The sequence below is a fragment of the Mesitornis unicolor genome, unplaced genomic scaffold (assembly GCF_000695765.1).
Source record: "Mesitornis unicolor isolate BGI_N332 unplaced genomic scaffold, ASM69576v1 scaffold6065, whole genome shotgun sequence".
Classification (NCBI taxonomy): domain Eukaryota; kingdom Metazoa; phylum Chordata; class Aves; order Mesitornithiformes; family Mesitornithidae; genus Mesitornis; species Mesitornis unicolor.
In genome coordinates, this window is record NW_010183357.1 from 20,784 (window position 1) to 35,444 (window position 14,661).

The 14,661-nt window shown below is 38.3% G+C and overlaps 1 protein-coding gene across 1 annotated transcript in view; it reads left to right on the forward strand.

The window, feature by feature from the left end:
• ASAP2 (ArfGAP with SH3 domain, ankyrin repeat and PH domain 2) overlaps positions 1-14,661 on the forward strand; it is a gene marked incomplete at its 5' end in the record, with an annotated part of 61,546 nt that overhangs the window by 19,585 nt on the left and 27,300 nt on the right. The window contains 6 exons of the mRNA XM_010184100.1: positions 1,678-1,807; positions 3,588-3,673; positions 5,031-5,106; positions 5,601-5,687; positions 10,788-10,891; positions 11,006-11,075. Coding sequence (XP_010182402.1) covers positions 1,678-1,807; positions 3,588-3,673; positions 5,031-5,106; positions 5,601-5,687; positions 10,788-10,891; positions 11,006-11,075 — 553 coding nt within the window. The remainder of the gene's footprint in view (positions 1-1,677; positions 1,808-3,587; positions 3,674-5,030; positions 5,107-5,600; positions 5,688-10,787; positions 10,892-11,005; positions 11,076-14,661) is intronic.

Genomic DNA, 14,661 nt, shown 5'->3' on the forward strand with positions numbered 1-14,661 from the left:
CTAAAACCAGGTTTGACTTTTTTAGGACTATCAGGTATGATCTGATGTAAACTCTCCTAGAATGTGTGCTAGAAAAGAGTCACCTATTTGTCATTTTTTGTGAAACTTTTTGTAATGATTTATCTTCCTTGTTCATGGTTGATGTCTGGTTAATTCTTGTGTTTGGACTCTTTATTCTGTGACTACAAACCAGCATAACTGGCAGTAAGTGGCTAAGAGTACAGACTTATTTTTGATGAAAACACTGTTCTGGAATCGAGTTTTTATTCCGGTGAGTGAAAGTTTTCAGAATATTTACTTCAAAGGAGAGGAGCTTCCCTTCAAACATGTGTTTCTGGTGGGATGTGATGGGCTAAGGAGCACAGTGCTGGCTGCTGGAATAGTGCATGGGGGTGGCTGTGCTGTGCCTGCCAGAACCCAGGACGCTGTGGGCCTTTTTGAATTGCTATTCAAAATGTTTCCCTATGGGAATGTTATGGGATGGGATTAATGGGATTAATTCCAGTTTTCCTTTGCTGCTTGAGGTGTAAGAGGAGGCAGTTCCTCATTTTTGAGAAGTCTAAGTACAGAATATATTGTTGACTAGAAGTCCTTAGACCATCTAGGACATTTTCCTATAAGCTGTTAGGGTAATGTTAACATCAGGTTAAGAGAGCACTTGAGACATGTCATCTGTTCAGAGGAAGAGCTGAGAGACACTTGACTGCCCGAGAGGAGGTACGACAGTGCGTGTGTTATTTGTTTCTCTCATCTGCTTCCTGTATTCCTGTGTAAATCTTCCTCTTGTTCAAAAGCAGTATAGTGTTTCCTCAGGAAGCTCTTTCCAGAATTTTCAGCTTCTAAAGGGTACAAGTGGTAAACTAAAAGTCTCTCCGAAAAGTAAACACCCTCATCTATTTTATTTAATACATACCTTATTTCATATCAGGCCTGTCTGACTGGGTAGTATAATTATGCTACTGCCTTTCGGAATAATATTAAGAATAGCTGTAACGAACGTGTAAGTGTGTTTAGAGGAGTTAGACTGTATGGCAGGCATTGGTTCTTCATTTATATTCTGCAGAAGAACCTGTTTTATTCAGAGCTCTTGGAAAATGTTAATGGAAACTTTTAGGGAATTAGGACAGCTGGTCTAGCAGACTTCAAAGTCTGCAACACAGCCGGCTGGCCAGCATTCCCAGTGCCAACTGGCTCAGTAGCAAGTAGAGAAGGCAACTGTGAGTTTGGCTTAGGAAACCCTGTATATATAGATGATGACTTGATGACAGGCAAGACTCAATAAATCTGGTGACATAATTGAACTCTGTTAACCAGTGTCTGGTCAGCTGGGATTAAAACATCCCCCTACATTTTCAATTCAAATTCATTATTTTGTTTCCGGATTATTTTATTTTTTCTACAATGCAAGAACTTAGTATCTTCCTCTCATTTAGTATCTACTTTTGGAATGTCTGTCGGGACATTATCTTAACAGATGACTGAATTAGTTTTCAGCTACTGTCTGTCATTCCTGATCTTTAGTCATTGTCAGGTTTCAAATGAAATGTCATCTGGAAGTATGTCACATGCAAAGCTACGAGAGTTTGGTTCTGCATCTGTCAGCAGACTTTGTGAATAACCAGATTTCCTGAGAGACTGTGAATTTGTCACTTCATTGACTGATTCTTTGCTTTATAGTACAAAAATAGAGAAGGAGAAAAAAGAGCATGCTAAGCTGCATGGGATGATCCGTACAGAAATAAGTGGAGCTGAAATTGCAGAAGAGATGGAAAAAGAAAGAAGGTTCTTCCAGTTACAGATGTGTGAGGTAAGATTCAGTGTGAAATTCATATTGTTCTGCTAATATTTTTAGGAAAATTTTGAAAAGCACAATGTTTTAATGGCACCTGTGATGTTAAAGGGAAACGTAAAGTTATTAATGAACTCCATTTGCTAAAATACTGTTGTGTTTTTTTTATCCTGCTATACTAACCTTGCAGGGAATTTTGATCTTTTCTAATTTCACTTAACAAGTAAATTATAGAGTAAATAAATAATGCAAAGCTCAATTAAACACTAAGAGATGTTAATAAATAAGCCTTTACACTACTGCTTCACTATAAGTTATTTTAAGCCCTAGATCATTCTCTGAATTGTGTGCTGACAGCTGTTGCGTTATTATGAGGAGAGACTCCAGTCTAGCACACTGTTGGGCTGGTGCAGAAAAAAATGTTCTAAGGATGGAATCCAGTGGCCTTTCAAGATGTTTCTACTTTGAAATCTGTTAAGTTTCATGTGAATATTTTTGGTTCAATTCCTTTAAGTGGATGTCAGGTTCCATGGCTGGGAATTCAAGTTGCTGTGTTTGTTCTTACTATGCATTAACTCAAAAGTGTGGTGCTTCTGCTGGTTTTACTATGATGATTAGAGCTAATTTGACTCATGAGCCAATGTAGCTTAACAGCATTTGTCCTGAATGACATGATGAGTAACTGCATGCACTGATAGTAGAAAAGTTTCACATTCCTATATGGAGTCAGAGTGAAGTATTCAAAACTGATGAAGGGATTTGAGTACCGAATAAGCACATGGAGTTGCCAACAAATTGCACATCTGTATCCTTCCTAAGAAACAACCAGGAACAGATGCTTCTCTCTTCCTGTGTAGCAGTGAAGGAGGAGTTCACTTTAGTCAGTTGTAGCGATAATAAAATGCAGGGTGAAGTCTGTGAAGTTGAATCAAGTTACCTTAAGGGTGGAATAGGTGAAGTGTATCCTGTATTTCTTCTGATTTTGGGGAAAAAACTTTATACTCGGTTACCTCTGAGTAGTCATAAAAGGGGACTTTGTTTTAATTTTGTTCGTAAATCAGAAGTGTGACACACTCAAGTTGTGTCATAAATACGGCTAGTTCTCTATACATTGTGAAGGTGAGTGGAATACCAGATACAGTTAAGGACTCCTGTAAATATTTGGTCAATCTTACTTCTGCTTACATGGCTGACATCTTTTGTGCTGTGGCATTCAGGAGAGGAGCTGTCACTTAATATGGACTTCGATTGTGCCTAATGCAAAAGGGCACTAATTACACTTTTTCTTTTCAGCTTGGCAGTAGATTTTTAAAATCTCTTACTAAACTGTGATTTGCTGTAATTACTGTGTATAAGGAATTGATAGAGGAAATGATTTAAAAATTGCTTAAAATAATCCCTCACTTTTTTTGAGTGAACTGCTTTCCTCTTTAATGACATCTGTTTAGCAATGAATTTAACAACTAGTGAGATCGATACCTAGATATAGGTTTAAGAATGCGTTCCTAAATTTACCAAGCAAACCCTTTTATGCTTCCTTTAACACAGGTTTCCACTAGGAACCATGAAGGATGTTTTAAAAATTTGTCTCAATTGTAGTGAAGTATTCTCGACAGGGTATAAAAAATCAATAGGGACAACAATTGCTTTTGTGTGATGAGCCTTTGAAGAGTTTGATACATTCTCTTTTAGATCTTCTAAACTGTTAAAGCTTGTTAAAATAGAATTGAAAAGAAAATATTTTAAAAATACTGTAGCAGTAATAAATATTTACTTTTGTGAATTACTATTTTAACAGTATCTGCTGAAAGTCAATGAAATCAAGATTAAGAAAGGAGTGGACTTGCTTCAGAACTTGATCAAGTATTTTCATGCTCAGTGCAAGTATGTTTCAGTTTTCTTTATATCTACACAATAACTGGAGCAATATTTTGTTTTAAACTTTTGACATCATTATAGCACCCTGATTTTTCAAAATACATCTTAAGGTTCAACTGTTCTCGCTGATGTTTTTCAACTATTTACTTTTGTAATAGATTAGTCTTTTGCTTTTGTTACTGTATTCAGAAATATGTAATGAGGTTGAGCTAGTCCCATAGAATGTCATGTCTGTTCCAGAGGAGCACCATACAATAATTTGGTGCATATTTAATAAGCTACTCTTGAAGCAGAGTTATTAGTTTGGTGTGTTAGTAGTGGTCCATTAGTTTTGATGGGCTTTTTTGAGTATCTAGCAATGATCTAAATTAATTTTGTGCTCAAGAAAAATAAATTGCATAAGCAGTGGGATAAAACTCTAGTGAAAAAATCATTCTGTTTCTAATTAATTGGAGGACTCAGTAATAACACAAAGTTCTCATTAGAATGGTGTACTCTTATGGCAGTCTTATAGATCTTTATGTAGCCATAAAGTCATAGCTATAAACTTGAAAGAGACGCTGTTAAACTGTTCAAATCAGTAAGTTTCCATCTTAAAAGACAAGTTTTCATCTATGTAAGTTTTTTCCCTGTACAGCTATGTTGCTTTTAAAATCAGTTTCCCTTGTAGTTTGTCATTCATCTGCTCTGTCCATGTGATAAAATTTCCACAACATAAACACTGTGTTGTGTTATCACTTTCATGTCTGCTTCCCAGAGTGGAAATACTTTCTGTTGCAATTGGTACAGCAATTTTTAATCAAATCTGTGTGCATTTGTTGTTTCTTTAAATTTCTTTTTAAATATCACCTTTTTTTTGAGGGAAGGAATATTTGGCATAGATAACATTACTGTGCCAATACAAGAATACCTATGATAAGGTGTAGCGTATTCAGTTTGTATATAGGAATCCTTTATACCTAAATCTTCCTTAGTAAAAAGTTTGCATAACAAATAAATTGTTTTGGCTCCAAGAAGTCACAATTATATTCTATCTACTACAGCTTTTGCTGTTCTACAAATTATCTTGCTTCTGGGACTTAAAAAAGTGGGATGAGAACCTGTATTTGAGGTGAGAGTGAGGAAAACTTATGTGGCAGTGGACTGTGGCAGTTCTGAATGTAATTGGGGATTTTGCATGTTAGAATAAGCTATGAGGGAAATAAAGAGGTGGAACAGTCAAAGATGCATAAAAAATAGATGTTTAATGTTTTGAAGTTTATGGCGTGGCATAATAATATGCACGTCTTCCTTTGGCAACTTTTTAAACAGAAAAAACAAAGTGACGTTTTATAACAGCTTGGTTTTTGTTTTTCTTTTTAAGTTTCTTTCAGGATGGGTTAAAAGCAGTTGAAAGTCTCAAGCCTTCAATTGAGACACTCTCAACAGATCTTTATACAGTAAGTAGCAACCTTGCACATTTGTGCTCTAAACTTTGATTTTATGGTAGAACTGTGATCATTTTGGTTCAGGTTGACTGACTGTTTTCATAGTCAGCATTTTAAGATTTTGTCTAGGTTTTTGAGTAAAATTTTGTTTTAATACAAGTGCAGAATACAATACTACAAGCCTTGGTTTCAGTTCAGGACCCCACTATGTAAAATGTTAGGAAAACAGTCTTTGCTCTAAAATGTTTACTGACTAAGCAGAAAATAACATGGTTTCAAGTTGAACACAAGGAAGCAAGAACTGTGTGAGGCAACATCCTAGCCATTATCAAGTTTTCTGAAGGTATAAAGTAAAATAAACCAATCACGTTATCTTTTCTCTTTGTGTTTTCATTCTTGATGAACATTTCTCAGAAAAAATGAACCAATTAAGCAACAAGGTTGGAAGAACTGCGTTGTAAAGAAACAATAATGCTAATTTTAACCTGTGTTTTTCTTCATTCAAGATTAAGCAAGCACAAGATGAGGAAAGAAGACAATTAACACAGCTTAGAGATATTTTAAAATCAGCACTCCAAGTTGATCAGAAAGAGGTGAGCATTGAAAGTGGCTTAACTTTGTAATACCCATTTTAATTATTTCTAATGTAATGTTAGGATTTGAATTAGAGTTATTGTAACTTTTATCAACCATCTAATTTCTTTATTAATGTTTGTTTTGATGCTGATATTGAAAGTTTCTGACAAAGGCAGGATTTTTTAAAAATTAATTTCCACTAAAATTTATGAGACTTAGAGCGAAATAATTTCTTTTTGTCACCAATATTGCAAAGTACTTAAGATGGTGCACTGCTTGTGAACTAAAGGCAGTGGTGTCTATGTTGGTCAAATTGAGAACGGAAGAACTTCGGCAGTATCAAGGAGACCCCATTAGTACAGTTTTATCTCACAATAATATTTAAAACTGCATACAGGTCATGTAAAACTGAACTTCAAATCCCAAAACACCTCTTGTAATCTGCAAAAATGACAATTAAGTTTGCTACTTGGCTGCAAGATGCCAGTTTTCAAACATGCAAGAGCTGAGTCTTTGGCAATCTAACAAATGAGTATTTTTTGAGTTTCTGTTACGATTGCTGTTAGATTTAGAGAATTCTGAGGTAGTTTTGGAAGCAAGCATCTTTTGTATAATCTGATCTTAAATATTTGGTCTACTTTTTATCTCAGATTGCTAGTGCTTTCTCTTTATATAGATAAGTGCCAGCCTTGGTGTGGCTGCTGGGCCAGAAGGAAGGGATGAATGAACCCTCCGTGGTTTCGTGGTTGCTGGGAATGCTGCTTCTCTGGGTTTACCTGTTTATCAGTGATGCTGATATTAAATGTACACGGAAGATGTAGTGAGCACACATCTTTTCACAGACTGAAAAGTGTAATAATACACATAGATGTATTACGTGTACTGGTTTTGTTGCATTTAAAAATAGAAGTGTAACAAGAGTGCTTTATGCTATATGAATTATTTATTAATTCTGCAAATTTAGATATAGGTGCTTACCTACAGAGCATGAGAAGTACTATAATTATTTTTAAAGTATTTTGAAAACATCAATTAATCAGTGGGATGCCAAACAATCCTGGTATAATTTACTGTACAACCCACTAATATTATTCGTGTTACGCTGTAATTTCCTTTACTATAACTGATTTCTTTTTCCTTCCTGAAACGCATTTACATTTTGTGACCGAAGTCTAGGAGAGTAAGTGTTACTATGTTTTAATGAAAATAGATGGCATGATTTCCATTCAGATTTCAAGAAACTGGATTTGTTCATATGAGCTTTCTGTTAGTGTGAAAAGACTGGTTCTTTTTATATACCCTTCTGTTTGTTATATCACAAAAAAAACATGATCAGGTTGTTCTTGAGAAAGAAAACTACTATAAGACAAATTGGCGACTTCCTTTTCGTTCTCTTTTGGGAATTAAATCCAGTTGCTTGATTTGATGTTCTTGCAAGATTTTGAAGAATTATGTATTTTTTATTAAAATAGACTCAAAATATGATGTAATAGAATGTTGACAAATACTCTTTCTGTTGTGTTTAAAAAGGAAAAGACACAAACACTCACAGTGAACCTTTTTTGTTGTGCCTGTATACATAGTTTCCTCCTGTACAGAACTTCCTCAGACCTGGTTTGTATAGGAATGTAATGGATGTTTCCTTTTGAAACATCACTGTGTCTATGCCTCCATAATTTAAAACTTTTATTTTTGAACTGTAGAGCTCCTACAAATTTCAAGGTCAACCTTAGTCGTATTGCCTTCATTTCTCTTTCCCATGTCCTCTCTGAAGGTAGCCTTACTGTAGTGTTTAGATTTGCTTCTGTTTCTTCTGCATGTTTAGTAGAACCTATGATCTATTTAAGCCACTGCAAAATAGGATAAATTTTGTGTTTCATGACTGAAATTACGGTAACTGCTACAGGAGAGGCTGCCTGCAGGGGGTGGCTCTGACAAATACATCTGTCCGAGGCCCTGTGGGGTTGTAATAGATAAGGGCTGGATCTCTGAAACATCCTCTTGGCATGGATTCTGCAAACGCAAGAGAAGCTCAGACTCTTGGAGAGCTGTAAGGGCTTTTTGGCAGCTTTACACACAGGAATGATGTGGACAGTCTAAAATCCTGCTCCATGGGAGCTGTGGAATGGCTGGCCAAAATTTGCCATGTATAAGTTTAAGCAGCTTGTTCTGTTATGTTCAAATAGTGGGACTTATAAATGGGTTTTTAGAATCTCTATCAGTAGTCACAGACCGTCTTTACGGAATACTATTTTCACATTTCTTTAACTTTCAGCTATGCTTTTCACCTTAATTTAGAAGTCAGTCAGTTTTTGTAAGGCTTCGGAAGAAATAATTTCAAACCTCTTTATGGCAGTGAAGTGATTCACTACAAACATGCTGCAATGCAGTGACTCACTTTTTTGTGTGTGAGCCTATCTGCGCTTCAAAGCTGATAAAGTGGACAAAGTTCAGTTTCTCAGGCTTGTGTACTTCAGTCTTCTGATCTTGGTATGTTCAGGAGATATTTAAAATGGCAATACTCTGCGCTGGGTATGTCCTGTATCCTGCGGTGATCCATTTCCTCCCATAGGTAAAATACATTGTTCCTGCTCCTCTGATGAGGCTGTTGGGTCTGACCCTGTTATCTGTGATTTGTACTGCTGTTTTGTGCAATATGAAAACCAGAAATAAAAGAGGATCCTTTGTGTGGAAAGGCGTGCTGAAATTGCCCGAAAGGATGTTAATGGTGAGGGTGATTTGTGGTATGGCATCCCGTCTGTTAGGAGCTAGATCAAAATCATGGTCTTGCTTGTCAGAGAGCTGTGGAAAACCATCATCTGGCCATCATGTTGAACACTTTGGACATGGCCTGAACCAAGGATTTAAATTTGAAAATTTCCTTGTCTTGTCCTTAAGTTCTTTTCAAGAAATAGTACTAAAATTTTTAAGGATACTGTTCATAGTAATGAATGAGTGGAAATACACGTCAACTACAGCAGCTTCCTCTCTGGTTGAAATAAGGCAGGAAGCCTGTATTACTGGCTTGCCAGTTTGGCCAAACACAGCAGCTGAGCATAAGCAACAGCTGAAATACAACAGAAAATAACATACAAAAAGTAGCAGCACAATCTTAAATAATGGAAATGGTGCTATGGGCAGGTGTTGGAGGTCATCTGCAATCTTTACATAATTGAGGATGTGGAGAACTGAAATTAATTTCCTGTAAGGCCTCTAATCTTCTTGGGAATGGAATTTCTTTACTGACTAATGGGAGGCAGAGATCAAAGCATTGGTAGGTCACAATAGGCAGTGTCAGATCAGATTCTCTTCAGAAGTCAGTAAATGTATGCGTGTGGTGGTTCTTAATTGGTGACGAGAAGTCTTTTTAAATGTTCTGGTTTTATGTTGGATGGGCAGAGTGCAAAACCAAATAATTCTGTGTAAACAGAACAGAGAGGAACGATAACCAGACTGATTTAAATCTGAAGAGATGCTTTATCAGGCACAGACATTTAAGTAGTGGTTTTGTAGTGCCTTTAAAAGCCTCAGGTGAATGTTGCAACTACGTCATACACCTTCCTAGATCACTGGCTGAGGAACCAGGAGGTGGACACAGGTCACTTCTGCTGGAAAGGAGCACCAAGGGGTGCTGCAGCCTGCTGTGGGCTCAGCTTGTTATTCTCAGGACCGCTGAGCTCCAGCGCTGTATTCAGCATGAGCCTGAATCCTGGAGGTGTGGAGTCCTAAGTGTGCTGAATGGGGTTGTAGGTGGTAGCTCTGTCCGCAGCATCACGTGCTACCACTGCCGTTGAGGAGGATCTTGAACAGCTTTGGCTGTGTTAGTAGCTTTGGTAGCAGAATGTGCTGCTGGGGCTTGCAAAGGAGCAGCGTTTCCATCCCAGGTCGTGTTCTCTGGGGAAAAGCACAGTCCAAGTGTGTTCTGATTTTCGTTGGTCTTTTTCCCCTGCTTATATCCAGAGATGTCTTGTACTTGGGCTAATAAAGTATATGAAGCTAAACGTAATTGGATAGAAATGCTCTTCTTAATTCATACTTTTTAGATCACTGTTTATTTTATCATGTGTACACTCTGAAAACCCAAAATTATTTGAGTGATGATCTCGTGATCATACTCCTTGTGTACTTATCTGAAACACACTGCCTCATCTTTTTAGCAAAAGAGGTTTTTTATCAAATTAGTAAGTGTATTTAATTGTTCTCAAGTTTTTGCTTAGAAAAGCTCAGATAGTCCTTTAAGAAAGCTGCTTTCTTTGTGTTTGGTTTTTTCCTTCCCTTGCTTGTACATGTATTATCTGCCATGTATAAGAGATGTGTTATGCTGTCCTTAGAGGAGAAATGATAGAAAACAATACATATTAGTCATTGTTACTATATGCCTTGAAAAGTCCATTCTATTATGTTGCATTTGCTAATACAGCTGGACACATCAGATTCCTCATTATCAAACTGTTATTTTTTAAGAAATTGGACCTGTGCAGCAGTGAGTCCTACATCTGGGTATTTCTGAGAGCAGTGAGAAGTGTTTAGTTAATCCTTGTCGCTTTCTGTCCCAGAATTCTGCTTTGTTCAAGATATTTTGGCTTAAATTATTCTTATGGCAATAACTTCAGTTTTCCTGTATGCCTCCTGAACTATGTTTCCAGGATGTCTCTTCTGCTTTTCAGAGAATATCTTGACTCGGTTTCCACAAAGAAAACCACTTCTTCAAATTTATTTATGTATTTTTTTTTACAATGGAAGGGTGCACTAGGAATTGCAGGTAATAATAACCTTTAGTGTTTGTACACTGCAGTGTTTGCATGAGTTGGAAAGCCTGCTGCTCAATTGATTTGTTTTAAAACCCCATTTATTAAGGCTAGTAATAAAATTAAATAAAAGCAAATAAGAGGATTTTGGCAGGTGCAGATAATGGCTACTTCTCAAATGTTTTTTTTGCCCTCTGGAAAGAGAAATGGATCTTGTTCTCTCTCAATGAGGAGGAAAAATATGCTTCATTTGGCCTGTAGGATTAGAGCAGGAAGGAAGGGCTCTGAAGCTCATTATTAGGGGGATATTTTTGTTGAAGGTGTGGAATGCACACAATGCATTGCAAATTGCTGTTCTGTGTATTTCAGGATTCTCAGATTCGTCAGAGTACAGCTTACAGTTTACATCAGCCTCAGGGAAACAAGGAACACGGCACTGAACGAAATGGTAGTTTGTACAAAAAAAGTGATGGGTAAGTACTGCTGGGTTCTACTGAAAAAAAACCCAGGTCCTAAGAGCTGAAGCAATGTGTAATACTAAATATACTAAAAACTGAGTCACTTTTTTTTTTCTCTCTTTAAACCAGAATCAGAAAAGTGTGGCAAAAAAGGAAGTGCTCAGTTAAAAATGGTTTTCTTACAATTTCCCATGGTACAGTAAGTATTTGTTTATAGTATTTTATGTTCGTGGTTGCTAATACAAAAAGGCAAGCTATGCTCGTCTATATTTATAATTTGGAATTAGCTGGATTCCTGATGCTGTGTTTTGAATATGATGGATACATATTTTTTGAGGCAGCCTTTTAGAAATCTATCAAGACATACACAGTATCTAAAAATACAGCTGTTCTAAGCTCATGACTGTTAATGGAAAAAAATTTGCTTTTTTAATAACTCATTTAGTTCATGTAAACTGTTCATATTTTACCAGACTATCTAAAAATACAAGTTCTAACTTTGTGTTTTTGGAAAGATATGGTTGGGCTTTAAGCTATCTTTTAGATGTGGGTTAAACAATTTTTTATATTTGCAAGACAAACTGAGAGAATGCTGAATTTCTTCTGTCCCCAGATTTGCTGCTATATGGTAATCTGTAATGAAGGTAGCTTTCCTGGGGAGTAGCTGTTGGGGAAAATCTGAACTCTGAAGACAACTTCTACCAGAATGACGAGAGAGAGAGTTAGAAGTCCCTCTTTCTTTTGCTACCAGTATTTGAAACATATTAACAAACTTTTAATATTTATACTTAAAGTTTCAAAACTTTATACTTCCTTATTTTGGATCTTTTACGCTTGGCTTTGAACTCAGCAGTTTCTGCTTTCCCATAACCTTCATGTTGCTTTCTTAAAACTTTTAAGAAAGTTTCTTAAGGCAAAAAACAGCTCTGTGACAGTATTTCCCATTTGTGGTCTCATAAACAGTCCCATTTCTTGATCCTGTTATGAACCCTTCCCTTCATCCTGTTATGCCTGTTGCTATGACTACAGGTTGACCCTGGCAGCAAAAATGAATCAATCTCTCATTTGTACATCTGACCACAAGCTGTTGCCTTCTGAACTGACAACCAGGAGTTAAGGAGGAGTGCAAAAACAGGCCTGCAGAGTGGGGTCATTACTATGGCCTTGGAATTGTCCACCAGTTTATCCGTGTTCTCGTTTGAGATACAAGAAGATAGAAATCTACTGGTGTTATATACGGTTGTCTCCGTGTGCTGTAAATGCATTTGCCATAGGACATGCTGTAGTGGTACCGATAGGAGTGTAGCTAGGGCAGCTCAGAGCTGGCAGAGACTACAAAATCCACTTGGGAAGCAGAATTTTAAAACTTCCACATGCAAATACAGTTACTTAGTCTATCGAGATAACTGTTGTTCTTCTCTCCTTATAAGCTGTCTACCAGATGGTCTAACATTTTTAGAAGCGGTAAATTCTCACTGAAATCAGTTGAGCTGTAGCTGAAAATCAGTTGCTGAGGCAGATACTTAAATGCGAGTTTAGATACATGCCTGAGGGATTGGTTGCCATCCAGAGGGACCAGAACAAGCTCGAGACGTGGGCACACATGAACCTCATGAGGTTCAACAAGGCCAACTGCAAGGTCCTGCACCTGGGTTGGGACAGCCCCCAGTACCAGTACAGGCTGGGAAACGAAAGGTTTGAGAGCAGCCCTGTGGAGAAGAACTTGGGGATACTGGTGGATGAAAAGCTGGATATAAGACCAACTGTATTCTGGGCTGCGTAACGAGAAGCATGGCCAGGGAGGTGATTCTTCCGCTGTACTGTGCTCTCATGAGACCCTGCCTGGAGTAGTGCATCCAGCTCTGGAGCCCTCAGCACAGGAAAGACATGGACCTGTTGGAGTGGGTCCAGAGGAGGGCCACAAAATGATCAGTGATGGAGCACCTCTCCATATGTGCGGCCAGGCTGAGAGAGTTGGGGTTGTTCAGCCTGGAGAAGAGAAGGCTCCAGGGAGACCTTATAGCAGCCTTCATAGCTGAAAATCAGTTGCTGAGGCAGATACTTAAATGCGAGTTTAGATACATGCCTGAGGGATTGGTTGCCATCCAGAGGGACCAGAACAAGCTCGAGACGTGGGCACACATGAACCTCATGAGGTTCAACAAGGCCAACTGCAAGGTCCTGCACCTGGGTTGGGACAGCCCCCAGTACCAGTACAGGCTGGGAAACGAAAGGTTTGAGAGCAGCCCTGTGGAGAAGAACTTGGGGATACTGGTGGATGAAAAGCTGGATATAAGACCAACTGTATTCTGGGCTGCGTAACGAGAAGCATGGCCAGGGAGGTGATTCTTCCGCTGTACTGTGCTCTCATGAGACCCTGCCTGGAGTAGTGCATCCAGCTCTGGAGCCCTCAGCACAGGAAAGACATGGACCTGTTGGAGTGGGTCCAGAGGAGGGCCACAAAATGATCAGTGATGGAGCACCTCTCCATATGTGCGGCCAGGCTGAGAGAGTTGGGGTTGTTCAGCCTGGAGAAGAGAAGGCTCCAGGGAGACCTTATAGCAGCCTTCAAGTACCTGGAGGGGTCCTACCAGGAGGCTGGAGAAGGACTTTTTACAAAAGGCTTTTTACAAGGGAATGTAATGATAGGATGAGAGGTAATGGTTTCAAACTGAAAGGGGGTAGATTTAGATTAGATATAAGGAAGAAATTCTTTACTGTGAGGATGGTGAGGCACTGGAACAGGTTGCTCAGAGAAGTGGTAGGTGCCCCATCCCTGGAGACATTCAGTTTCAGGTTGGATGAGGCTCTGCGCAATCTGATCTACTTGAAGATGTCCCCACTCACTGCAGGAGGGTTAAACTAACTGATCTTTGGAGGTCCCTTCCAACCCAAACTATTGCATGATTCTGTGATATGTGGGTTTCACAGGTTTGGTCTTGATCTTTTTATATTACAAAATTAAGAGTACCCTCTTGTCTTAGAGTATGATCCTAAAAAGCATTACTTACTTGCTCACTTTCTCCTTTTGCATTGATGGCAGTCTTGTGTAAAAAATTAATGCTTGTGTCATAGACTCTGAAATAGATAGAAGCGCTTTCTGTTTGTTAAGAATTTTCTAGGCTGCTCTGAATGTGTTCTGAGACTTCTGAAGCAACAGCATTGATTTCCAAGCTTTCTGAGTGTTGCTGTCCCCAGCTCTCTAAACTATGATGTGTCATTCTCTTTTCCCAACTGTTATTAAAATGAACCATCTCTCAGAAATTCAGTTGCCAGTGTTGTTTGCTGTATCAGATACAAATGTTTTTCCTTTAAAGGCCGAGTATTCTTCATGGATTTCTGTTCTTTGGTCAGGTAACCTCTCTTTTTGTGAGGGACTAATTTTTCAGTTAGTTTCTAGAGCAGCTATCTCGAGGCAGTTGCAGGTGCTGTGTTCTGAGTTAAACGTGCTGCCAAGTGCCCTCCTGATGGGAGGGATATGGCTGCTTCTCTGTCAGTCACCCAGCTGAATACATGTGTCTACATTGGCATATGTGCAGAAGTTAGACTTTTAGACATCTAAAAGCTTCAAAGAAATTAGCATTCATAGAGTGGTGTGCAAGGTAATGGTTGATAGAAGAACAGACACTGCTTCGTTGTGTAATTATTAGCGGTCGGAAATGTTCTGACGTCTACCTGACTGCAATTTAATGCACGTGAATGAGAAAGCAATGTTAGAAGCAGATTAAACCATGTAAATAGGGATTCCTAAGTGGTTTCTGGATCAAGAAGTCATAAGGGAAAGA